General features: G+C 38.2%; 7 protein-coding genes across 8 annotated transcripts; 4 read left to right on the top strand and 3 right to left on the bottom strand.

Annotated features, from left to right (window-relative positions):
• Positions 1 to 193: 193 nt before the first annotated feature.
• LOC113676322 (large ribosomal subunit protein eL33) lies at positions 194 to 2,260 on the bottom strand. The gene is made up of 4 exons (XM_027192971.2): positions 2,225 to 2,260; positions 1,951 to 1,985; positions 987 to 1,287; positions 194 to 268 (listed from the first exon to the last, which is right to left on the bottom strand). Exons 2-4 carry the CDS (start codon positions 1,965 to 1,967, stop codon positions 245 to 247), a joined length of 342 nt encoding a protein of 113 aa, XP_027048772.2. The 5' UTR covers positions 1,968 to 1,985; positions 2,225 to 2,260; the 3' UTR covers positions 194 to 244.
• A 60-nt stretch (positions 2,261 to 2,320) lies between these two features.
• LOC113676338 (uncharacterized) lies at positions 2,321 to 5,757 on the top strand. Its single transcript, XM_027192989.2, has one exon. The coding sequence runs from the start codon at positions 2,425 to 2,427 to the stop codon at positions 4,954 to 4,956; it is 2,532 nt and encodes an 843-aa protein (XP_027048790.2). The 5' UTR covers positions 2,321 to 2,424; the 3' UTR covers positions 4,957 to 5,757.
• Positions 5,758 to 6,425: 668 nt separating this feature from the next.
• LOC113676161 (piRNA biogenesis protein EXD1) lies at positions 6,426 to 8,993 on the bottom strand. The gene has a single exon (XM_027192779.2). It carries the CDS (start codon positions 8,401 to 8,403, stop codon positions 7,366 to 7,368), a length of 1,038 nt encoding a protein of 345 aa, XP_027048580.2. The 5' UTR covers positions 8,404 to 8,993; the 3' UTR covers positions 6,426 to 7,365.
• Positions 8,994 to 9,179: 186 nt separating this feature from the next.
• Positions 9,180 to 10,883, top strand: LOC113676170 (piRNA biogenesis protein EXD1-like). Its single transcript, XM_089209807.1, has one exon. It carries the CDS (start codon positions 9,230 to 9,232, stop codon positions 10,199 to 10,201), a length of 972 nt encoding a protein of 323 aa, XP_089065933.1. The 5' UTR covers positions 9,180 to 9,229; the 3' UTR covers positions 10,202 to 10,883.
• Positions 10,884 to 11,148: 265 nt separating this feature from the next.
• LOC113676316 (piRNA biogenesis protein EXD1) lies at positions 11,149 to 13,353 on the top strand. Its single transcript, XM_027192963.2, has one exon. The coding sequence runs from the start codon at positions 11,647 to 11,649 to the stop codon at positions 12,814 to 12,816; it is 1,170 nt and encodes a 389-aa protein (XP_027048764.2). The 5' UTR covers positions 11,149 to 11,646; the 3' UTR covers positions 12,817 to 13,353.
• On the bottom strand, positions 12,894 to 17,796 carry LOC113676317 (transcription initiation factor TFIID subunit 9B). 2 transcript variants are annotated; one of them, XM_027192965.2, is made up of 5 exons: positions 17,083 to 17,796; positions 16,499 to 16,635; positions 15,725 to 15,856; positions 14,880 to 15,137; positions 12,894 to 13,984 (listed from the first exon to the last, which is right to left on the bottom strand). In XM_027192965.2, exons 1-5 carry the CDS (start codon positions 17,237 to 17,239, stop codon positions 13,769 to 13,771), a joined length of 900 nt encoding a protein of 299 aa, XP_027048766.2. In that variant the 5' UTR covers positions 17,240 to 17,796; the 3' UTR covers positions 12,894 to 13,768. The 2 variants fall into 2 exon arrangements, with proteins under 2 accessions (XP_027048766.2, XP_089065934.1); XM_089209808.1 differs by having other exon boundaries at positions 14,880 to 15,134; positions 17,083 to 17,343.
• On the top strand, positions 17,308 to 21,768 carry LOC113676312 (mediator of RNA polymerase II transcription subunit 4). The gene is made up of 8 exons (XM_027192960.2): positions 17,308 to 17,409; positions 17,555 to 17,633; positions 17,738 to 17,908; positions 18,189 to 18,246; positions 18,921 to 19,007; positions 19,444 to 19,620; positions 19,748 to 19,815; positions 20,361 to 21,768. The coding sequence occupies exons 1-8, from the start codon at positions 17,330 to 17,332 to the stop codon at positions 20,496 to 20,498; spliced, it is 858 nt and encodes a 285-aa protein (XP_027048761.2). The 5' UTR covers positions 17,308 to 17,329; the 3' UTR covers positions 20,499 to 21,768.
• Positions 21,769 to 23,043: the final 1,275 nt, after the last annotated feature.

The following is a 23,043-nucleotide window of genomic DNA, read 5'->3' as shown; positions in this document are numbered from 1 at the left end:
ATTCAATTTCCAGATGACATTATTCTATTATGGTAACAGATTGTTAGGTGACAAAATACATTGATAGTTTGAGTGGCATTGCAATGTAGTACTCAAAGGAAGTACAGAGTTCTCTTTCCAATAGGTTACAAAGTGGTGAAAAGCAAAAAAACCAAAACAAAACAACAACAACAACAACCATTCACAACTTAAATATGTTATGAAGGGATTTTATTTGTACAACTGTAGAGCACAAGAATTCAACTTAAATCCTTGAAGGGTACAACATCTGTGAACAGAAAGAAAGACAATACATAAGATTTGTCAGATACTTCTCTGTCATACAAATCATTACCTGGACTAGTCCTGATAAGAAAATTCCAAGAAATTTATAATGCTATAAGAGAATTAAATATTCTGAGCTCTGTTCAAGTGTAGTTAAACATCAAGAATGCTGAATTAATAAATCAGCATTTCACAGAAACATATATTTCGTCACAGCTCAGAACTTCAAAATTTTCCTTGATTGACTAAGTTAACCTAAGCCACATTACAATAAATTTGAATTTTTTTCAAACCACATACTTTTCCATAGATTTGCCTAGTGTATACATGAATTTCATGATAGCCACCAGTGAAATATCTGTTGTGGTTTTACAGGCAAAGTTTTGAAGCTGTTCCACTAAGTAGGCTCAATAACTGATCAATCTGAATGACTTGTTGAGGATAAGAGTGTTTTCACTTTATTCAGCTTTATTCATAGACACACTCTAATACACAGTGAGAATTTTTAATATTTAAGAAAAATAGAAAAAAGAATTATCTCTGTTTGATGACTATCAAATAAATTGCGAATGTGAAGAGAGCCTTAGCCTTTCAACTTCCAGAGGTTACTTTAAAAGACCAAATTCTCCTGTGTTATTTACAAGGTATGTACTGCAGTCAGTGAGGAGAATCACTCATTGGATCTCAAACGTCTAAGGTATTATTTTGAAAAAATAGCTTACCACTCTAACAGTAGCACCCATTGCTTTAGGTGGAAGGTTATGCCTGAACTTTGCTCGTACAACACCACTGTTTCCATGAGGTCTTGTGATCTTTCCCCACATTACTCGCACTTTACTGGCTTTCTTATCTCCCTTGGCTACTGACTTTCTTTTGGCACGGTAGATAAAGGCAACACGTTTGCCAAGGTAGAAATCTGTTTCATTCTTGGCAGCTACTCCTTTGATTCTTAGAAGGGAGGTGTTTGGTTGCTGATTACGCAAGCCTCTCTTGTAGCCAAGGACAATGCCTTTTGTATACAGGCTAAAATATAAAAACAAAAGTGCTCTGATAGGAAGGCTTCTCATCTTAATGTCACAACCCTTTCGCTCCCAGAAGTATCAGATCAAAAAACAAAAAATACAACATTCATTGATAAGAATAAAACACAGAGCTTATCAAGAAGTTTTAAGATTGACTGCCAACTATGAGTGATAAAAACCTTAAAATCACTTTCGAGTGAAGAGCTCCAAACCCGAAATGCAGAGGTAGAAAGAAATGATTTTCGTATTCAACAATTCTTACAAACACATTATATTCTCACTATAGTCATACACAAGGTTTTATAGACACCAGTGTCTGTGCTATTTTAGGCTTTAACTGGATAGGATTATTTTGCAATTTGGCAAAAAGGATTGTATCACGAAATAGGGAATGAGTCCAAATACTGTTTAAGTTTTTCTGTGTGAAAATGTGATTGCGATATTCTTTCAAACTGATATTAACATACATAACGGATGCTACCCTTAAGTAGTAAGCATCGGTTAGCTAGTGATGAAATCGATGAAAATTCTGCTCATAATCAGACAGTAACAAATTATACTCGAAATCTACTACAAAGCTAAATCTAAAAATTTAGCATTTCTTAACTTTACCTCAAAATCTTAGATAAACATAAGCATGGGCATACATTAAAGATGAACTTACCGTGTAGGTTGTGACATTTTAAATCTTCTAGTTACCTGAAATAAACCGATCAAAACAGTTAACGTCAAGGAAAGTAATCGTCATTCGAAAATAAGGCAGCCATACTGCATACATACTACATACGAAGAAACAAAACATCAAGTGATATGCATTTTTTTTCTAAACTTGAACAGACAGAGAATGGAAGTAGTATATAAAATAAGTTTCAGTTGCGTAAAAATAGGAAATAACTGAAAATGTACGACGATGGAAGAAGATTTCAATCTCCACTCACTCAGTAACTCAGAAGCCGAGATGTCGACCCGAAGAGAAAGAATGAGCCGGCGTTCAAAATCTTTAGACGGTCAGCGATTTACTAGATTCCAGACTACCAGAATTTTCGTTTATAGCAACAGGAAAACAAACATGGCGGTTAGATTACAATGTTAACAGTGTAGTATTTTGTGAGAATCTTCAAGCTATTTCACGCATATTATGGATTTTGAAAGAAGAGCTTTATCATCTAGGTCACCTGCCACGAGGTATGAAGTCCTTCTTGTCGAAGATACGCCAAAGAAAGGACTTTCCGAAGAACGGATGACAACATGTTTTCATGTCTATGATGAACTAATTCCAGAGTTGGGAGTTTATAAGAAAGTTTTGAAGATGCTTCGGGATGAACTATACGAAGCTGTGTATAGCAATGAATACACTACAGCAGCACCTAAAAAAGGGAAAAGCAAGACGACTTATATTCAACGCATTCCTTATTTCGTACTTGTTAATCGAGTTTTTGAGGAACGCGATAAAAACGCAGACCAGCTAAAAGAAGCCATTAATGCATTAGAAAACAAACTTGCTGAGAAAGATCAACAATTGGAAGAGGCTAATAAAACCATCGAGCAACTTAAAAAATCACTTAAAGAGTGCAGTGATAAGATTTACAACATGGAAATCGAAATGGAAAACCAGAATCTCGAGCAGAGGAAACTTGAAACAAGCGTCCAATATGAACAGATGATGCAACAAGCGGCTAAAGACCGTTACGAAAAACGCATTTCAGGTCTTAAAGAGGATCTCACTCAAGCTAAGGAAAGGAACAAATTCCTTGAAAAGTTTAAAGAAGGTTATGACGCCCTTGAAGAAGCATTTAATGATTCAACAGTGTTCGATAATAAGCCTCAAAAACCAGCTGTTCTAACAAGGAGAGCTCAACTCATTCAAGAAATATCTAATGCTAAGCTTCTGGAAGAGCAACTCCTTACCATGCAGAATTTAGTTATTGAGGAATATGAACTCTTCTTGGAGGAGAATAAGGCTTTGCCAACAGAAGAAGTTGACTTGAAGAGCAGTGGAAGTAACTTTCGTGCAACACCAGATGATGAACACGAAATGAGAGTGAAACTGGAAGAGGAGCTGCACAAAGTCAAGGAAAGATTTAAAAAGAGTATTGCTGATATTGAAAACGAATTTCAGCTCATTGAGATTCAAAGGTCTAGTCTTGAAGATCAGTTGGCCGAACTTGAGGAGGAAGCTAAGAGGATAGAAAGAGAAACCAACGAAAAGAAAGAGAGAAAGAAAAGCATGTTTTTCATGGAAGGAGAAAAGGAAAGGAAACCAGATGCACCTGAAGACGATGACGAGATTGACTTTGTGAAGATCATGAACAGTGCACATAATCAAGATCCATTTATTTCACACGAAAGAATCCTGAGCAAGTACTCAGCAATGATGTACTACTCCTGCAACCAGGGAAAGAACTATCACGAGTTTAAAGATGCCAAGTTTTGTGCAAGTTGTGGTGAGACAACTCTACTCTGTCCTCACAAAGTTACAGATCACAAGGTTGTTTCATTGCCTCATAACTGTACCCACATAAAGATCATCAGGCCAACAGTGCACATATCACGTGAGGAAAAACCTCCTGTTCTTGTAACCGAAACTCCCGAGAGCGTCCGAGCGATGTCGGCGATTTCAAACAGCACTGTAACTTACGGAGAAGAGTCCATCTTGAAAGAACAACAACACCTGACCACGACATACAAGTTCCTCTGGGATGATTACTACTCAAGGACATCAATTAGAAGACAGATACCAAGGGCTCTTTCTCAGGATCGTGTATCGTCCATCATTGAGCAGTTTTACTCTTCACTTATCTGGCAGGATGATTACGCAGTGGAAGATGAACAAATTGTTTCAGTTGTGGATACGCTGTACTCTTTCTTCCACGAACGATATCTTGTTCCAGATGTCACATTTCTAGCTGTGTTTGATTTCTTCACAAGTGTGATCAAGTTTGCCTCGGGCAACAAGAACATTCAGTTGTTTGCTCAGGCGATGTGTGGCAGCTTGGACCCAGTTGTGGTTCGTTACATCCTTCTGATAAATGAGTTTATCGATCTGGTTGAGTGGTTGGCCGTCAAAGACATCAGGATTTTTGCTCAAGTTGTTTATCCCTTCATGAATGAGGAAGACATTGAGCAGTTCTCAATGGGCTACACCTCCTTCAGCGAAAACAAGATTTCTAAAGAACTGGTGTCCGAGTATTTCCTGTACATCATTCTGAAGTACAGAGAACCTCGCTTTCAAGAAATGGAAGTTAAACTGCTGCAACAACCAGGAAGGAGGCCTGGGTTTATGACCGATATTGAATATGCTGAAGCTATCGATAACATCTGTCCCTTGGCATCGGAACGCATGCGGCGCCGTCTGTTTGTAGAGTCTGTGGAACACTTGAGAACCACTGATGACTCTGTATCCGTGATGCGACTGGCACAAATCACTGGTTATCTGACCCTATTACAACTCACACCCGTCATTAAGAATACGGTTTCCCAGAGAGTGGATGAAGTACGCCTTGTCGTCGCTGAAGGACAGTCATCCCCACTCCCTGATGCTCCGGTGAGCAATGCATCCAAACCAGGGGATTTTTTCACCACAAGTAGCGCACGTGCAGTAGCGGCTGAGAATGCCAAACGCTCAAGGACTCGGCAACTAAAAAGGATTGAAGAATACCAGTATGACTGAGAGCAGGAACCCTCAGAAATCAGGAACTGTTACCCCAGAATTATGAGAGCAGTTTTCAAAAATTTATTTTAAGAGAAAGCTATTGTTACTTTTGGCAAAGTTTATCAAATTGTTAAGTCTTGAGGCAATTATACCGTAAAGGAGTAATACTTAATCAAGGTGAAGGTGAAGATTACGTCTACCTGAAGTCGTTGTTATTTTCTCAAAAATCCGTTCGCCCTCGAACGGAGTTCCTGATTGGTGCGGTGAGGCTCCAGCTGTCAATCACAAGCCAAATGTGTCATTTGAGCGTCATTCTGACATTTCGCTCCTGCTGGAGAAAGAGAAAGAGAAAGATGGCAAACTCTGATTGTGAACTTGTTAGTTTTTATTCTACTATCGAGGAAACACTTAATTGTCTTTCGGAATTTAATGTCGGAACAAAAAGAAGCAGTTTCTATGCTGGTTCCTGGAAAGGATTTACTGACCATGTTGCCAACTAGCTTTTGGAAAAGCCTGATATTTCAGGGTTGGTATTTATGAAAGAAATAATGACGGTAAACCTTCGAGCGTAGTTGTCGTTTGTTCGCTTCATCGTATAGTTAAAGATCATAATGGAATGAGCATCTTCGATCGGATTAACTGTAGCTACGCTCACGGGTTGTCATTTGGAGGATATAGAATGCGGCAAATATCAACTCGTATTTGCCTCAGCAGAGAACATTTTGGTGAAGCCATTTTTTTCGTTGATGAAAAAAATACCCACACCATTTCACCAGAGTTTTCCGGTTTGCATCAAATAAATTATGGCGGGTAAACCTTCGAGTGCAGTTGTTTGTTACTTCCAAGTATCGTTTACGATCAAATGGAAAAAAAAATTGTCAAATAGATTAATGGCAGTCATACTCAAGGATTTTCGTTCAGAAAATCTAGAGTGCAGCAAAAATCAGCTCATATTTGTGACCGCGGAGGAGGTTTTGTCGATGCCATTTCTTTTCAGGCTGAAAAAAAAACTGCCTCACCGTTTCACTTATTGGCTCTACGTATGTTTGTTTTTGTCAGAAGACAATGCTTCCGGTTTTTAATTTAACTAATTTTGATTGGTTATCTGCTCATTTCTCCTCGCCCTTTCCCTGCCCTCTACCCCCACCGTCCACTCTAACTCGAAATCAAATATGGCCGGTTCGGTAAACAATCGCGAGCTTATAATGTTAGCTCGCTCTAATAAGACGCCTGCACTGCAGGCTTCTTAACTTTAGGTGTGGTTTTATATAGTGCCATTCCGTCCATGGTTCGTCGGAGCTCAAGCTATATTTCGGTTTAACTACACAGAACGCTGATAAAGTGCTATGATCTCATGGAGTAACGAAAAGGGAGAGATACTGTCCTTATATATACAATTGTGTGCAGGAAATAACAGAAACATGCCCCACAAAGTTTGGAGATCTATTCAAACATTTCTAATTTCAATGAAAAAAACTAAGATTAAGTTATTTTCTGAAGTTCTATTTTGACAAATCCGAAAGTTACATGGTTCTGTGCAAATACTGAACAACTCCTGAACCTCGTGCCTTAATTTTACTTCAAATCGTACCACTTAAGTCAAAAGCAGAATCAGAGTTTTAATTCTTAAAAAAAGAACGCGTTCAAATTTGTTATATGAAGGAGGTCCAATAAGTAATCGTTAGTTATGTGATTATAATAAAGAAAAGGTTAACTTTGAATAGTAAGACTTTATAACAATGCTAATTTTATCGAATCATTTAATTGGGTGTCTTGTGAGGTCAGTTATTGCGTTCAGTAGCAAAATTGCAGTCTCGCATTCGTATTGCCACGCATTGAGCGTGGAAACGTCGTAGGACGAGTCTGACGTGGTTTAAATGACATTACTTAATCTGATATGTGTTGCAAAAGCTGTACCGGATTCTCCAACTTGTATCAACCACAGTTCAACGAAATTTGGCTTCAGTCATTCCTGACACAGAATTCTGGAGAACATAACACTTATTATTATTATACTTAAAGAAGTAAATTAGTAAATCTGTGCTACTAGCCCAATCTAAACTGTAACTGGTAACCATCCTTTGTGCGGGCCTTCGACGACCATTTTGACACATCCTAACACTGTTCTACATAGAAATATAATTTGATGGTAATGTAACTGTGATGGCCGTGACTCAGTGTCACATCTAAATTACTTTAAATGAAGTACGTTTATGTTTGCATGATTCGTCAGTAGATACAGGCCACGGTTATCACGGAAAACTGCGGCACTAATATGTTAGATATGTAAAACAATCAAAAATGACACAACTGGCTAATTACGAATAGTTTAGCGCTACTCCTTTTGAATTCAGGAACAAAGTTTTAAATTCGCTAAAGTGAATCACAAGGTTTTGGATTCTCAACTGGGGTCTAGAGTTCTCTGCATTACCAGAAGACTGAGTATTCATCGTCGCTATCGCCACAGATAAAATCATCGTCGCTATATCGGGAAAAGACTTCAAAACGGAGGAAGTTTTGCATTTCTCTGCTATTCTTTTCGTCTTCTCTCAGCTTTATCTCCTTGCACACCCTGCATTTCGGCTCTCCGTTTCTTAGCTGAGTATTACTGAATTCCTCTCGTGGAAACCGTCGCAAACATTCGACACATTCGGTATTGGCGTGCGGAAAATAAAGTTTCCCTTTCTCTGGGATTATATCGAGTGGAAGCAACGCATTCATCTCGTAATCATCGAAGAACCTCACGGATTTCTGCCGATAGAGATTAGCGTATTTCTCAGATGCCACTCGGAGACGAGCCTCTTCTCTTTCTTTTACATCTTTCATTTTCTCGTACAACTTGAACATCGCCGTTGTATCCACGATGCAGTACTCCATCAATTCATCCGATAAGGGTCTTTTTTTCCAAACTCCATAGTCTTTCTTCATAAGAATTTTTCCCCCATTTTTCACCTTGATCAAATCATCATCCTGAACGTACAGCTCAAGACAACGACGAAAACCATAGATGCTCTCTACTTCGTAGGGTCTGTGGCTCCGACGTGTGTACCCTGCGCTAAAAGGTTCGTGGCGAGTAGCTGTGTCATTCTCACGGCGGTAGAGGATTTCAAGCAGCTGAAGATCCAACACTCCCGTCAATTTTATGTTAAATTGATGCCACAGGGCGTCTGAATCTTCCCGACAATCAAACATCAGCTTCCCAATCGATTTATCTTCCAGGATTTCGCCAAGGCCAAAGGAAAAAACTGCTTGCTCTAGTTTGAGAACATCGAATATGTAGACTTTATCTTCCGTTGCGACTGTTATGATGGTGAGCGCTCCCTTCCTGCTCAGGTTAACACCTTCACAATCAACAGCTATAAAGCGAGAGTTATCGCTAATTTCTCGTTTAAGCCCATGAAGAGCATCTTCCAGACCAGCTTCATCGTCGATCAGTCTGAAATCACTTGAGATCTTGCACGCCATTCTTGATTTCACTTGAATTTTTGCCCTGATTTGATGAAAGCCCGTCTTGCGAAAGGAAAGTACGACAGCTTTCTTGGAACCTCTTGAGTCATGAGTTCTGAGAAAACAATATTTATTTCCGCTGATTGTGATTCCTCCCTCCCCTCCCTTCTCCTGATGGCCATTGAATATGACAGATAGCTTCTGAGTGACAGAGGATCAGAGACAATCCTTTCATCGGCTCATTTGAATTTTTAATTTAAACAAAGCTCATACCTGACAGCAAAGACGGAAAGTATCCCTTCCAAAAAGGACGGCTGTTTATTAGAAAGCAAATCACAGGAAAAAAGAGACTCCTTAGGGCTCGCGGCACCTGACCTGGCCCGTTGTGTATTATTGATTCTACAAATTCTTGCTTTGAAAATACGTAACCGGCCCACTAGCTGTTAATAACGTTTGGCCTGTTTATGAACATTTTTAAAACGGGAGAACATTTTACCAAGAAATATCACCAATGGTCATTGTACTTACTGCAAGAGGGAATGAGTTTGAGCCCTCGGTATCTTTCCTCAGCTCAAGTTTTTCTTAAGGCGTATGATTAAACACATCGAGGACTATAGAGTCAACCTCTTGATTTCTTATCATTTGTCTCTTCACTAAACCGTAGTGAACGTGTTTTACCTAGTTACCCCACCCCCATCAAAGACGCATTTGGCAGAACGCTGCAGGGGTGGAGTGAGAAAACAAGGCCGGACAAAGCTGACCAATGAGAAACAAAATATTAATATTAATGAACACTTTCTACGAATGCACAATTGGCAGCTTTGCTTATGTAAAACCAAACAGAATGGCCAGCAAGTATGATTATAAACTGGTTAATAACGATCCTAGTCTCAAAGTCGCCATATCCGAACTCAGACAGAAAATAGAGCATAACGCACTCTTAGCGGTTGATTGTGAAGGTGTTGATCTCAGCAGAAAAGGTACACTTACTATAATAACAGTTGCTACCGAGGAGAAAGTCTACATATTTGATGTTTTGGAGCTGGGAAAACGCGCGACAGTCCGAAGTGGACTTCGTGAAATCCTGGACAACAAGTCATGTACGAAGCTGATGTTTGATTGTCGGCAAGATTCAGATGCACTCTGGCATCAGTTGAATGTCAGGCTAACGGGAGTGTTGGATCTTCAGTTGCTTGAAATCCTTTACCGCCGTAAAAATGACACAGCTAACAGCCATGAGCTTTCCCGCACTAAGCATAAAACTCGAAGCCAGAGAACAGATGAAGTTGAAAGCATTTATGGTTTTCGTCGCTGCCTCGAGCTGTATCTAAAGGATGAAGATTTGCTTAAGATGAAGGATGAAGGAAGTAAATTGTTAAAGAGGGACACTGAAGTGTGGGAGAAAAGGCCTCTACCTGATAAGTTAATTCAGTACTGTATCGTAGATACAATGGCGATGTTCCGATTGTACGAGAATATGAAAGATGTGGAAGAAAGAGAGGGGGCTCGTCTACGCGTTGCCTCCGAGAAGTATGTTGATCTGTATCGAAGCAAAACGAGAAGATCTTTCGACGATTTCGAAACCAATGCATTGCTTCCACTCGACATCATCCCGGACGAAGGAACTCTTTCTTTTCCGCCTGCTGACACTAAATGTACTCGTTGCAAGAGACTATTTCCACGAGAAGAGTTCACCAAAACACAACTAAAGAATAATGAGCAGAAGTGCAGGGTATGTAAGGAAATAAAACGCCGAGCAGATGTACGACGAAAGAGAGAAGCGAATAGCCAGGATGGCTTTCTTTATCGTGTGTAGCTATGTTATTGTTATTTTTGGTTCTTCTACTTCTAGCGAAAAGGTAAATTAAGCGTATAATTAATTTTTATAATTATCAGGAAGAACTAACTTAAATATCTTTAAATCATAAATAAGAAAATTGTACTGAAGAATCGAATACTAGAACTTGTCTTCACAATGAATTTAAGCATTCCCGTCGGTAGCATTTTTTAAAACCACTGTTCACACGAAGTCAGTCAAGCGCTCGCTTAGAGACTCGAGCTTGGCATGTTTCGATGTTTTTTATTGAAGTAAGACAAATCGATTACGCTCTTAGTTAGTAAAGGGTCGCTAGTTTTATGGTTTCTATATTATATCCCATTTTTTTGGATTGCGCGTTTCCGAATGAACACGAATAATTTCTATAATTAGTGTGAGCTTTTCAGTTATATGAATAATCTCCATAAATAGTAGTGACTGCCGATGACTGCCTCTAAGGGAAGGTGACTTGCGCGGTGGTTCAAATTTGTTGCCTCGCCTAAAAATGCAAATATCCAGAAAGTACTGTATAAAGCTTGAAACATACGATTATATTTGTAGGTCTCATAGATATGGCGATAATTTTTCTAAGGTATCTCAAATGTCATCAACCATGATAACTAAAACAATAAAATGGCGTTTGATTTTGGGGTAAAAAAATAAATGACCTGTACGTGATAAAGCCTGGTAGCATTTGTTTCGCTTGTTGTGATTTGCGGTCATATGAAATGTTTAGTTATTAGTAATTATGTCGTCTGCACATAGAAATGAATGTTAGTAAGTATTCTGCCTTGTTCATCCGCCTTATGTATGCACATCGCGTTTTTACTTAGTGCAAGAACCCAAGTAGATGGGTATGTCTCGTCAAGGTCAATGCATTCCCTTGAGGTTCAACAGGCGTTTTAGTTTGAAAATAGGGGAGTTAGACCACGCTGGACTCCTTTCACTTTAACATTCATAATTACAACTCAAAATGCACAGCAGAGACAGATTGACATCTTCAAAATCAACGGCTAGAATTCTGTTTCATATTCTGTTTGAGTTTAGACATGGCAAAATTTCACTTTCAACTCCATGTTATTCTGCTCCACAACCAGCATCAATCAAGGCACCACGATATTCTGCAGTAGATCCAAACTACAACACTTTGCTTCTTACCATATGACCCAAGTTTAAGGCCATTCTTTAACGACAATCTCTGCACCTTTTTGTTAATACTGAGAGCATCCTTCTTCCTGCAAGCTCCCAACCCCCTCCTCCCCAATGTAAACAAAAGAAAAATGGCCGCCGGAAGTGAAAGTGGAAACTGATGAATTCTTGGAACTCGTTCACTCGACGAAGTGGTTTCAAGAAAACTCGGATTCGCTCTAAACCTAAAAATAAGGTCTCAAAGAAGGTAGGCAGCAACATTTTTGCTTGAGTGGAAATCGTGAACGACAAGCAAGATGAAAAATTACTACAAAGTTGTCGATGAACAGAGAAGTTTGAAGGATACTATTTATAACCTCAAACGGAAATTAGAACATAATAGCTCACGGTTTCTAGCTGTTGATTGTGAAGGAGTTTCTTTGAGTAGACATGGAGCACTTACAATTATAGCAGTCGCAACTGAGGAAGAAGTCTACATATTTGATGTCTATAAGTTGGGAAAGTTTACATTCAGTGGTGGACTGAGTCAAATCCTTGAAGACAAGTCGTGCACGAAGCTGATGTTTGATTGCCGAGAGGATTCAGATGCTCTCTGGCATCAGTTTAACGTAAGACTGACAGGTATTTTGGATCTGCAGCTCCTTGAAATCCTCTACCGTCGTGAAAACGACTCAGCGACTGGTCAGACCTTCTTCGGTGCGGGCCACTCTCATCGTAATCAAAGACCAAATGATCAAGTGGAGAGCATTTTCGGTTTTCGTCGCTGCCTTGAGTTGTACGTCGGTGATGAAAATTTAATCAAAATGAAGGATGAGGGAAGGTTTTTGTTGAAGAATGATGAAGAAATATGGAAGAAGAGACCTTTGTCAAATGAGTTAATACAATATTGTATTGTTGATACATTGGCCATGTTCAGTTTGTACGACAAGTTGAAGGGTATCTTACAAGGTGCTGATCAGATTCGCCTACGAATAGCATCCGAGAGATACGCTGATTTCGTTCGATGTAAAACCAAAAGGTATTTTGACGAATACGAGAAGAATGCACTTCTTCCTCTTAACATCATACCTGATAAAGGAAATGTTTATTTTCCTCGAGCTGATACAGCATGCACCTGCTGTCATAGGTTGTTTCCAAGAGATGAGTTCTGGTCGTCGGAACTCAGACGACGGGGGCAAAGATGCAGGGTGTGTAAGGAGGTTGCCCTTCGCGCAGGTCTACGAATTCTCAGACACAACAGTTGGGTTCAGAACTGGAGATACAGGGGCATAGAACAGGTCGTCACCAAATCCTTGAAATTGGATCCTTCAAAAAGGAAGACTCCCTGTCATTTTGATGCCAAGGAAAGGACAGCTTCCACAGAGTTGGATCCCAAGAAAGAAGAAAATCCCTGGAAATCTTGGGGGTGGATTTTGTTCATACTAGTTACCATTGTGGCAGCATTGTTACTGGTGGCAATATTTTAAGTCCAGATGTTTTGTGCTCAACAAAGGACTTACATGCAGGGGTACTCTCTCAATGTTGATACTGTGAACCTTAATAATCTGATGAATCTCTCCTAACTTTATTTGTCTCTGTTCTCAAGCTGATTCATGTTCTCTTTTCCGCTGAACAAAAGTATAAAAGAATGTTAACCCTTTAACTCCCAAGATCTGGTTGTTAATTCTCCTTTCTAGCAGCTACACATTTCCTCACAAATTAGTTATGTGAATATGGTATTAGATCAAGACAACAGCTTCTAACTGATAAGTTTTGAGTATCCTCATGACCTGTTTGCTGGATGATGTTTAGATATTACAGGCAGAAGTTACATGTTAATCACTTTTGAGAGTTAAAGGGTTAAGTTCTCCTTGAATTTACAAACTTGTGTTTTGCTCAGGTTTACCATTTACCTTAATCCCCTTCTTCCCTTTATTTTTGTACAGAAAATAGTTTGAACCAGGAACAAGCAGACAGTTGTATATTACCTGGTAAATAAAGAGACTGTGGCAGTTCTTGATGCCTTTGAAGCAAGATTTCTTATTTTCTAATTCATTTGCATACAATTCTCTGATCAAATCTTTTCCCTCTAATGCAAATGTACCTTGCTGTAATGGTTGGCTATTAGTCACTGTATTGTTTTAAACAGGCAGTTCTGACTGAAAGATAGAAGAATTCCTTGGGCTGCCACCAGAGTTGACCTTAATGATATTCTTTAAACATCCTAAGATCTTTAATGTTTGTTTTGGGATATATGCACAGTTACACAATATGAAATATTATTGAATTAACTTAGCTTAAATGTTGTGAGACAGGGATTCAGATGAGCGTGTTATGTACAAGGGTAAGACTACAGAACAAAGCAAACCAGTCAAGCTAAAAAATTGACCTTCCTATGCATTCCCTCCCACAACTTCAAGGGAAACTTGAAACATATAGTTATGTGTCATAATCATCATCTTCATCTTCATGTTTTCGCTTAAGTGGAGTTATCAATGGTTGCTGGGTGCTGGCAACTGTTTCATCCATGCTTGGAAGTGCTGACACTGTGAGCATTGAAGCTGGGTTGCCTGTACTTTGAGAGGCTTTAGCTGCAGCTGGCACACCTGCGATAGGCTGACTTTTAGTGACAGTCACTCCTGGTTCAATTTTCACCTGAAGAGAAACACAAATAATTTTGTTGGATTTTCCTGACATCATCAAATATATCTTACAACTTGTCTGGTTGGCTTGTGAGTTTATGAATAAAGGGGGTAGGTTTCTAAAGAAACTGTGGTGCTGCCTTGGTGGGAGAGTGTATCAGGGTAATTTAGTATCATCAACTGAGTTGATGACGTAAATTGGCCACAATAAAGAGTTTCAAAGCTGGCATTTCAAGCATTAGCCCTTTGTCAGAGCAAATGGAGGAAAACACACAACCCACAATTCCTCCATTCACTATGGCAAAGGGCTAACACTCAAAATGTCAAGCTTTGAAACTCTTTAGGGTGACCAATTTATGATATCAACTATGTTGATAATACCAAATTACCTTGTTAGTTTATGCCCTGCATAAGCTGAAGGATGTGAGACAAAGAGCCAGAAACAGTTTACTGATGGTTAGAAGTATTTGCTGAAAAAGCCAATTATGGAAGTATTTTAGCATAAGAAAGGGTATACTATAAGCACATCAGATTAGATTCAAATTCCACCAAAATTTTTATTTTTTTAATCATGGACAGTCATTTTTACCAAATTTTCTTAATAATGTGGCAACTGTTCAATAATAAATACTACATTTCATTGTACAGTTGGCACACATGGCCCATTTGAGAGTTTTGATGCACATTGTAGGTTCATTTGAATTTTTTGACATAACAGTTTGTAATGGCACTGCAAACAATGTGAGACTGAAGAACTATGGTAACAATTCAGTCATTGTGAAATAAGTTTTCCATCTAAATGAGTATGTGTTACAGGGAAAACCATCAGTGTAATTTGTCCAAGCAACAAGTTTCCTGGTAGGTAGGCAGCTACAATAAAAATAATGTCTGGTTATAGAACATCACACCTGTATTGCTGGGGTTCCTGTAGCCACTGTTGCCTGTTTCTGTACCACAGTGGTCCCTGTTGGTTCCTTTTTTACCGCTACACCAGCTGTGACAGCTGTTGCAGTATTTGCTGCAGGTCCTGCAGATGCTGTGACTGGAGCAGCAGTTGGCATTTTGACTGTTACAATAGTTGCTGGTGTTGGTTTTATGAGTGTTGATACAGCTGACTGAGAGATTGTTCGAGCTACGACTGGATTGGCACGAACCTGAGTGTGCTGCTAAAAGATAAAACAAGTAATTTTAGAGGCATTGGTCAGAGCACAGGGACACAATGTATTAACACTGGTTAGCCTGATAGACTCGGGATTGAAAGGTCCATGTTAGACACCAGACCAGATCATTGCATTGTGTCTTGGGCAGAATTGGGTACCTGAAAACTGCCAAAGAAATTTGATGAAATGCTATTGGGTAATCTGTCATCGGAACTAGCATCCTATCCAGGTAGGAATGGCAATACTTTTAGTCGTTTCAGGCTCTGCAAACCCACATAATCTTACACAATACAAGCCACAAATTTCAGAAGCAGACTTGACTTAGTGCAGGCACATAAGGAACCCTGTTTCATTAAGCCTTTAACTCCTGCTAGTGACCAAAACAGAATTTCTCCTTACAGTATTTATACAATTTATCAACCAGATAAGTGATGAGAATAAAGAATGAGAATAAAGAATGAGATCAATGTGGGGATAATTAGTTGATCCAATTCTAAATTCTCTGAACTAACATGATAAGAATTGTACAGTTGACAGTAAAGGGAATTACAAATTTGATCTGGGAGTAAAAGGGTTAAAACTTTCTTCATCACCTTTTTCTGTGTCTTGACTTTGTAGTTTGTTGAGGTGAGACAATAGCGGTCAGGTGGTAGCCGTAAACCACTCTTTGTCTGAATCTGAGGTAAAGGGTGTCGATTCTTCTGCCGTGCAATCTCAATCAGAAACTGATAAAAGAAATTAATGTAACTAATGTAACTTTCCTTAGATACAGGAGTAAAAAGTTATGATAAGTGCTAAGGACCCTAACATTTATGCTAAGAGATAAGCTGGGTGAAGTCCTAAGCAGTTTCATGGTGACTCGATCCCTTCTGATGTATCAGTCTATTTAGTGCATCCTGAATGACAACTACTGACACAATTTAAGACCGCCAAAATATGGATGAGGATGGGAATTCCCTTCCTGACAGACTTGAAGATGTTTTAAAAGTATCTGGAATTTGAAGGTTAACATTTATGAGTGCAGTTCTGCAGAGGTACACAACTTTAGGACTTGCTTAATAGGAGATTGGAAAAAGGGAAAAATGTCATGAAAAAAAAGGTGGGGGCACATAGTACACAAATAGTGTTGTTTCTTTGTTTAATGTTTGACAAAAACTTTTTTAAGGTGTAATATTTTTGCTAGGAACACAAAATTTTAATTCATAACTTCACATGTACATCCTCCCCACCCCTAATAGAGAGTATCCATGGAATGTTATATTTTGGCAAAGATATAGTGAAATAAGCAGCTATGGTGTAGGTCTCTTACATCTTGTACTCAAAAAAAGGAAACAGGGACAAAATGAGCTGTGCATCTCAAAACATACCTCTCTAGGTGGAGGATTAGTATAAGAATGGTCCAGTCTGGACTGGATGGCTAACTGCACATCTTCTGCATCAAGATCTTTCTTGCCAGCATGTTTACTGTAAACCATAGCATCCTCTAACACTGTTGTAATGTAACCTGTAGGCAGATTCAAAATATTTTGTCTCTAACTTGTGTCCACTTTATATTAAAAGTTCCACTTAAATTTATGAAAATAATTTATGACCCTACAAAAGTGACACTGAAAACTACCGAGAATGAGCAAACTGCAGCTCATTCTCACAATCGAGTCACATTATCCCAAAAAAAAAGATCATAATGGTTGACCAAAGTATAAAAAAGAGAGTATAATCTTGATCTGAAACCAAATCCTTTTAGTTGATGTACAACGAAAGGTGTAAAAGTTGACAGGATAATTATTAATCAGATCCTGAGTTTAAGGTAAAAATTTAGCAATGACACTTTTGCTACCACTATTTCAATTCAACATTGCTTAAATTGAACAAAAAATATATCAATAGAAACAGATGCCCTTGTCCCTGAAGTGGATCACATCTGAAAATGTTAGTGACAGTTTAAACTCACGGTATGTGTATTCTAGCATTTGGTTGATAACTCTTGGCTCGTATTCGCTGATTCCCATCTCTTTTAGAATGGCAGCCATGACCAAGGCATCTTTTGGTGTGCTTTTTGCAGGTAAAGAACCTTCTGCTTGTTCATTGGTATCTGTTTTGTCCGCCATGATGTTTTCATTAATACTACTACATGGCAGTTACACCACAATTGCAACTATTTATGAGGGATACCGCTGTTCAACTCCAATCGAGACAAAATGGCGGCTGCATTTCCTTCTGAAAGAAGCACGAAAGATGTAATAAATTCGATATTAGATGATTATGAAAAATTAACCAAGTACGTTGCTTGTTATACCATTTTCTTAAATCAGTTATTCTGCGTCATTTCTAATGCGATGAGTTCTGTTCTTTAAAAGATCAGGGTTGTTTATAATCGCGACAGATGTTGATTAATGCTTAGTTTCATCCGCTTTTGTATGTAGAGAATTGTTTGAAAGTTTGTCTGCAACTTCATTGTATCGAACAACAAAGCAAGATGCTAATTCAGGAGAAACAGCAAAGGTAAGCTATTTTATTAAGGTTAAACTTTGTCAGACGCAATCACGAAGGACAAGGGAAGGTCATCAGTGAATTTAAATTTTTGTTACTTTGCCTTTTCGGCGCAGGCCGTCGATCAACTTATTTCCAAGGAGAAAGAACTGCAAGCAGCTATCGAGAAAGTTCAGGAGCAGCAAGCACGACAACAGGAAATCCAAACTGTGAGGGAAGAAATATCAAAGAAAGATCGGGAAATACTTAACCTTGAATCCCAGCTAAAGGAAGCTGAAAAAATATTGGTAGGTAAAGACACAGGTGTAAAGAAATAGTGTTGTATAATAGAACATGATACTGAGAATGACAATGATCTGTCTTGTGTTTCAACTAAGTCCTTGAGAGCTTGCCTGTAGTTTTTTTGCATCCATGTTTACCTGCAGTCAGCATTTGTTATAATTTTGTCAAAAAGGGTAGTAGCCCATCTCCCCTTGGTCACTACTCTTTACTCACCACTGACCCAAATGGCACACTCTTTGAAAATATAAAAAAATAGGGACACTTACATCATTTGGTTATATTTAGTCCCAGGCATTATTTCAAGCAAAGAAAAAGTTGTCTGCCATTAATCAGGCCAGTAAAGGTAAATGGAAAGGATTATTTCAACTGTAGAGATCTTTCTAGTTTTTTTTGTAACTATTTATTTATTATTCTGTGTTAGGCAGGGTTCAAGGGATTGGGTACGTAAGAGAGAGAATAGAAATGAGTATAGAAATTGACAGGAAAATCTGAACAAAATTGAATTGCCCCCCTTGGCTTGTGAGATAGCAAACTAGTGTCAGAGTTAGAGCCCTCTTTGTCATATGTCCATGCCATTGCTAAAGCTTTCAACTCTTTCTTCAAATTTGAATTTGTAGTAACAGATAGAGAAATAGTAACAGAAGAATGAAATTATCAATTTCTATACCATGAAAAGTTTTTTAACCCTTTAACTTCCAGAAGTGATTAACATGAAACTTCTCCCTATCATATTCATAAATAATCTGGTAAACAAGTAATGAGAGTACTCAAACGTATCAGGTAGAAGTCTTTATCCTGATCAAACACTCAATTCTCATAACTTATTTACAAGGAAATGTGTAGCAGCTAGAGGTGAGAATTAACAATCAGATCTTGGGAGTTAAAGGGTTAAAAATATAATTGCCCCTTTTATCTTCTCCTTTCCCTCTCAAAAATAGACAAATATTAACACACGAAAATTTCTGAAAAAGAAGCCTCTTCTTTTGCATGACTGATATGATCTTTCATTTTGATAAGGAATGGTTTCATCTGAAGACCTTATCAAGTATGCTCATCGAATCAGCAGCAGCAATGCTGTGGAGGCCCCAGTATCATGGATGCCAGGTTTGTTTAGTCATACTTCTCAATAGATTAATTTCCTTTTGTTCTATTTCTTGTAAGACTATTGGGAAGAATTTAGTTCTTTCATTTTTAACATTAAATCTGTCATCTGAATGCTAAAGCTCTAAAGTTTTTTCCTGTTAACTTATCAATGTCCTTTTCTTTCTTGCTCTTGGTGTTTGGGAAACTTAGTTGGTAATCTGAAGGTCATGCAATGCTTATCTTGCAGATGTGATATTTGGTTATCTAGTCCTTCCATGATTTGGTATGAAATTAACAACTGCATGATAAATTTATTGATGTAACATCCAGAGCTTATCTAAGAATGCAAAACAATAACCTTTCCAAGGCTCAGCCTCAAGACTTTTTATTTAATGTTCAGCTCAAAAGACCACCTCAGATGGCTAATTATATTTACCCATCCTGATGTATCACACAGGTGACCCACGTAGACCATATCCTCAAGATATTGAGATGCGATCTGGCTGGCTAGGGAGACTCATGGAAGGTGTGCCTGGTGAAACTGAAGGACCTGGGGCTGATCGTTCAGCTCCTCAGGAAGTGGTCCAGTCGTCTGCCTCTGCATCACAGATGCTGCAGCCTACTGGTGGACTGGGTAAGATTGAATAAAAATTGCACTCAAGGGAATTCATTTTCTATTTTTGTAATTCTATCAGTACATTTGTTGGTTTCATTAAATAGTTATAAATAACGGAGATTGACTTTTCCATTCTTTCTATAAGGCCTCACAAATGGTCAAGCATTTTCCTTGCAAAGCCAGCTTCCAGGAGTGCAGTCTGGACCTTTACAGGTGAAAAATGATTGTCTTGATATAATTTTTAGTTATCCAAGTTTAAATGTGGGAATTACAACCATAATAATTTTGTGGATATTTGATCTTAATAAAGCTTGTAAATATTATTTTTCTCTTGAGTGAGTAGACTTAGGAAGCATAACAGTCTCCTCTTTGGTGCTGTAAATACATAAACAAACTGAGTAAAAATGAACACTTATCACTACCAATCCAGACTGCTGGGAGGCCAACAAGTTGGTCATTTACAAAGTGTGGTAGAGATGTTGAAGCCAAGACATCCTAGAAATGAGTCCAACTGAGTGGTAGAGTGAAGAATGTGAACCTTAGATCAGCAGTTCTTAAACATAGGATCCTAAATCACTTTTTTCGTGCTTCCTGTATCTGAAAATTGCAGTGACAATACTCAGTCATCTCATTCTACTAAACCTTTGATAAGCCAGGGTCTTGTTGGGAGTGAGTGGAAGGGGGGAGCAGTTTGACCAAAATAAATGTTTTTACTCATTAACTTATTTTTATTTCCCTGAAAAATTTTTTTTTCACAGCAAGATGCATCTTCCAGTTTGGATATCCTAACAAACAATCTGACAAAGGAAGTGACCAATGGTAGACAAGAACAAGGTGTGGATGAAGTAGAGTTCATGTCATCATCATCATCATCATCTTCCAGCGACAGCCCATAACAGCTGACTCTGTAAATTATAGCTTAAAATAAATGTATTAAGTACATTTTCAAAGTTGTGGCTATTTAATGAAGAGCTGATAATGATTTATTGCCTTGCTGAGCTGCTTAGATCTAAACTTAAATTTTTCTTCATCTTTACAGTATGACTGTGTCTTGTTTGATTTATTTTATCATGTTCAGGACTCTGATTAAAACAAGAGTCAGTTATTGCTCTGTTAGTTCGGTGGAATTGGAACTGAAGTATTGATGTTTTTTTGAATAATTGTATATAGCTCATTTAGCTCTGAACTTCGACTTCATGTGCAATGCGTTTCAGTTACCAACTGAGTTAGAACGTACGCAAATGAAAAAAATTAATTGAGTACGTTTGAATGCCATGAAGTGGTCACATGGCTAAGGAAGGTAAAATTACTGGTTTTTAAAGATCCGCCGTAAGACTTGCCGTGATTTGTTTTTATTTTAAGGCCGCGGAAATCTTTAACAGTACGTGTAGATGTCGATGGTAATAATTTTCATTTTCAGCTTTTAAAATCAGAAAACTAATAAAATCATGAACCTATTGTATTGCCAAACTCCTTAAAGAGTTCGTTGTGGCTCAGTTGATGTAGCAGCCGACTGTGAAATCGGACTTGCACAGGGACTCTGACTCATTATTTCATCCTCACAGGAAATGTAGATGTGTAGGAATTTCTTTAAGACAAAATCCACGTGCATAAAAAAAAGCAGTACAAAGCGACTTACATTTAAAGTTTTGTTAGTTTTCAAACGATGGCTCTAAGTCAACAAAGCTTTTAAATTTTCCACGTGTTTACGGTTGGCACGGAAATTGTAATTAATTTTTCATGAATCGTTGAAAACCGGGAATCTTTTATGCATAGAATTTCATATAAGTGCAGAGGAACCTTTCTACATTATCCGTCTGCAGAACTCGGAAATAATTACGATATAGTTAAAAGGACTTAAAAGGTGTTGAAACAAATCCCCTTTATTCTATATTTATGGTGTGACTTTGCATAAGTGCTTGTTACCAAGTTAAGAATTGACATATGAGTGAAGTTTTCACAGACACGTAACCAACACAAGTAGTGCTCTTCTTAAACTCCCGAAAAGCAAATGTGTACATACCTGCGTTTGTATGAGTAACTGCCATGGGTCACGAAGTGTTTCTACTTCTTTCTGTTTGGCTGACAGACCGATATTTTGGCAAGGACTGGATAGTACTTTGTTATGTGATGCCTTGGAGGTAACAAATAAAAAAGTTATTACATTGAGTCTCTTGGTATTCAGACAAAACCTGCTTAAATTTAGGTAATTCAATTAGAAAGTGACACGGTTTTGTTACCTTTTGTTAATTGTTTCTTTTTTTTTTACTATGAATATATAAAAATCATATATGCCCAACCAACGCAGCACCACAGTTTCTTTAAAAAACCTTACTCTCTTTATTCATTATGTTTTGTTACTGGTCTACGTTATGACTTTATCAACCGTTTTTCTAGTTTTCTGGAAAACTTCCGCTGTCGTTGTGTACATGCCAAGTTAAATTGTCAACAATTTTTAAGTATTCTGTGAACTACAAACAGTTAAAAATACCCGCTGGCATGAACGAAACGTATGCTCGCCCGCACAAAATTCTCCAAAACATCTTGCAAGAAATGTAGCGATTTTTTAGGCAACATTTACATCTTATACTGACACACCCCTGAAAAAACCGTTGTTATGTCTATCAAAATCTTTGTGCTCTCAAAATCAAAGGCTGAGATCCCACTGAGCGGAGGCTAGGAGAATATTACTTGTGTCAGTTTTTCAAATTACTCGAGTGATGCAGACACGAAACTCACCCTGCCCTACAAACACACGTGCTACGATACAGAATGAGGTGGGATAGCATTTCAAGTGTTTATTAGCTTGAGAATTTTCATTTAAAACTAAGAATCGGTTCTTGTATTTTGAAGTTGTTTGGTAAACTTGAATGATTATGTCAAGGAAAATGACTCCCTGAGGTGACTGATTTATTACTTGTCAAATCTGTAGATTTTTTTACTATTATTAGATCTATATGTGGCAAGCACTGCAGCCTGTTACTATCACAGTTTTTCAAGTAAAATCACTCTCTTTTATTCGAATTTGTTCTCTGTGGGGAAGAAGGTGACCCAGACACTAAACATTTTAACCCTTTCAAAGGACCACAGTCGACTCGTCTTTAGCACGTGCGAGGCGACAGGTTATTGAAATTAACTTACCTTACAATGGAAACCCTTTCATCTGACGGCCGATTGAATTCCTTGGTGGTCAGATTGAATTAATTATCCTATGGTATGTTAACAAGTTGCTCCACCCTCCCGCGTTAGAGAAGATCAGAACCATTGCATTTTTTAAAGTAATTTAAAATTTGTTATCTTGTCAGTGCGAGCTCGAGAAGAGTTTTTTTTCCTTTGTTAAAAGGTCCGCTATATTTCTTTCTAACTGAAATAATGTTTATAAATGAGAATTCAAAATCACATTTGAATAACGATCCGTAAACAACAGGAACCACGCTGATA

This window comes from Pocillopora damicornis, chromosome 6 (assembly GCF_964200805.1).
Source record: "Pocillopora damicornis chromosome 6, jaPocDami1.2, whole genome shotgun sequence".
In the NCBI taxonomy this organism is placed as follows: Eukaryota; Metazoa; Cnidaria; class Anthozoa; order Scleractinia; family Pocilloporidae; genus Pocillopora; species Pocillopora damicornis.
Note: the sequence above shows the minus strand (reverse complement) of the source record. Positions and strands in the feature narration are given on the sequence as shown.